The following is a 1,493-nucleotide window of genomic DNA, read 5'->3' on the forward strand; positions in this document are numbered from 1 at the left end:
CACGCTGGCCTTGAACTCAGAAATCCACCTGACTCTGCCTCCCAGGTGCTGGGACTAAAGGCCTGAGCCACCACTGCTCGGCCTGATTCTTTTTCAAGACAGGGTTTCTCTGTATAGCCCTGGCTGTCCTGGAACTCACTCTGTAGACCAGGCTGGCCTCAAACTCAGAAATCCACCTGACTCTGCCTCCCAAGTGCTGGGATTAAAGGCATGCGCCACCACCACCCAGCTTGTATTATGCTTTTATTGGCGATCTGAGAGGGAATTTTTCCTTATTTGTGGTCTGTCGCCTTCTGAGTATGGATTTTAAACTTCTAGTTCATAATGGCTCAAATTATAATTAGCCAAATAAAACAAAAATCTAGTCTTTTTTAAAATATTGTGAATCAAGAATTAGATTGGTTGTGACAAGCATATGAAAACTTTTCTGTTTTGTTTTGAAGAATGAGGATTATTGAAAATAATTCCACAGCAATTCAATCGCAAATAGATCAGATGAAGCAGCTGAGAATGGAGTATGACAAGAAAGAAGTAAAGCTCTGTGCTCCCTCCAGACAGCTTTGGAGACCTATCCCAGGTGCAGTGTCTTGTGTACAGTTCTATTCCAGAGACATTCCCCAGTGTGTCCAGTTGGCTGTCTCTTACACAAGCTAGTATAAGATGCTCATATATGAATACATTCAGTTGTACAAGCAACTTTAGGCAGGGTACTGTGGATCCAGGATAGAGCAAACTTCAAGCAGTCCTGAAGAATGTGAAGACTTACAATCTGCCCAGGTCACATGGTGTGCAGTCAGAAGCTCTCATATCAATGTTGGCATCATTTGAGAACTATTAGAACTGGAGATCTGTGGAGTTGGTAAGATTAGTCAGTAAAGTGCTTACTGTGCAAACTCAAGGTTCATCCCATGCAAAAGCCAGTGCCTGATCTGTAATCCAGTTCTGGGGTGGACAGAGACTGGTGGAAACAAGTGGATCCCCAGAGCTCATTGGCTTGAGGAAGACAGCTGGTATAAACCATTCATATCCACACACTCTTGCTGAACATGTACAACACACACACACACACATTTGAGGATCTTATCTCAGACTTATAATGTCAGAAACTTGGTGATTGAGTCCAGTGGGTGATATCTGAAGTTCTGATTATTCTGATTGAGAGCCACTGGTGCATTAACAACTGTAGTGTAGTAAGTTTGCTGAAAGACATTCATGGTGATGTCTGAGTTTACTGGTTTCATATCCCAGCTTCATGTAGAATTTGGAGAGATTACTTTGATGAAGAGATTATGACTCATAAGACTAAGGATAGTAACTCCAGAACTTAAAGCGGTTTTTTTTTTTTTTTTTTTTTTTTTTTTTTTTGGTTTTCCGAGACAGAGTTTCTCTGTATAGCCCAACTTTAGAAAGACATATTTCACCTATATTGAAGAAGCTGTGTTTTTATCAACCCAGGTTTTCAAATTCTCTGGCATTTGGTAATAGTAGGGTTA

At 41.0% G+C, this 1,493-nt stretch overlaps 1 protein-coding gene across 2 annotated transcripts in view; it reads left to right on the forward strand.

The window, feature by feature from the left end:
- Clhc1 (clathrin heavy chain linker domain containing 1) overlaps positions 1–1,493 on the forward strand; it is a 29,566-nt gene that overhangs the window by 9,360 nt on the left and 18,713 nt on the right. The window contains exon 4 of one of the 2 annotated variants that reach the window (XM_021176939.1): positions 444–577. The exons of the other annotated variant lie outside the window; for it this stretch is intronic. Within the exon in view, the coding sequence (XP_021032598.1) occupies positions 444–577 (134 nt within the window). The remainder of the gene's footprint in view (positions 1–443; positions 578–1,493) is intronic. 2 annotated transcript variants of the gene reach the window in all.

The sequence above is a fragment of the Mus caroli genome, chromosome 11 (genome assembly GCF_900094665.2).
Source record: "Mus caroli chromosome 11, CAROLI_EIJ_v1.1, whole genome shotgun sequence".
Lineage (NCBI taxonomy): Eukaryota > Metazoa > Chordata > Mammalia > Rodentia > Muridae > Mus > Mus caroli.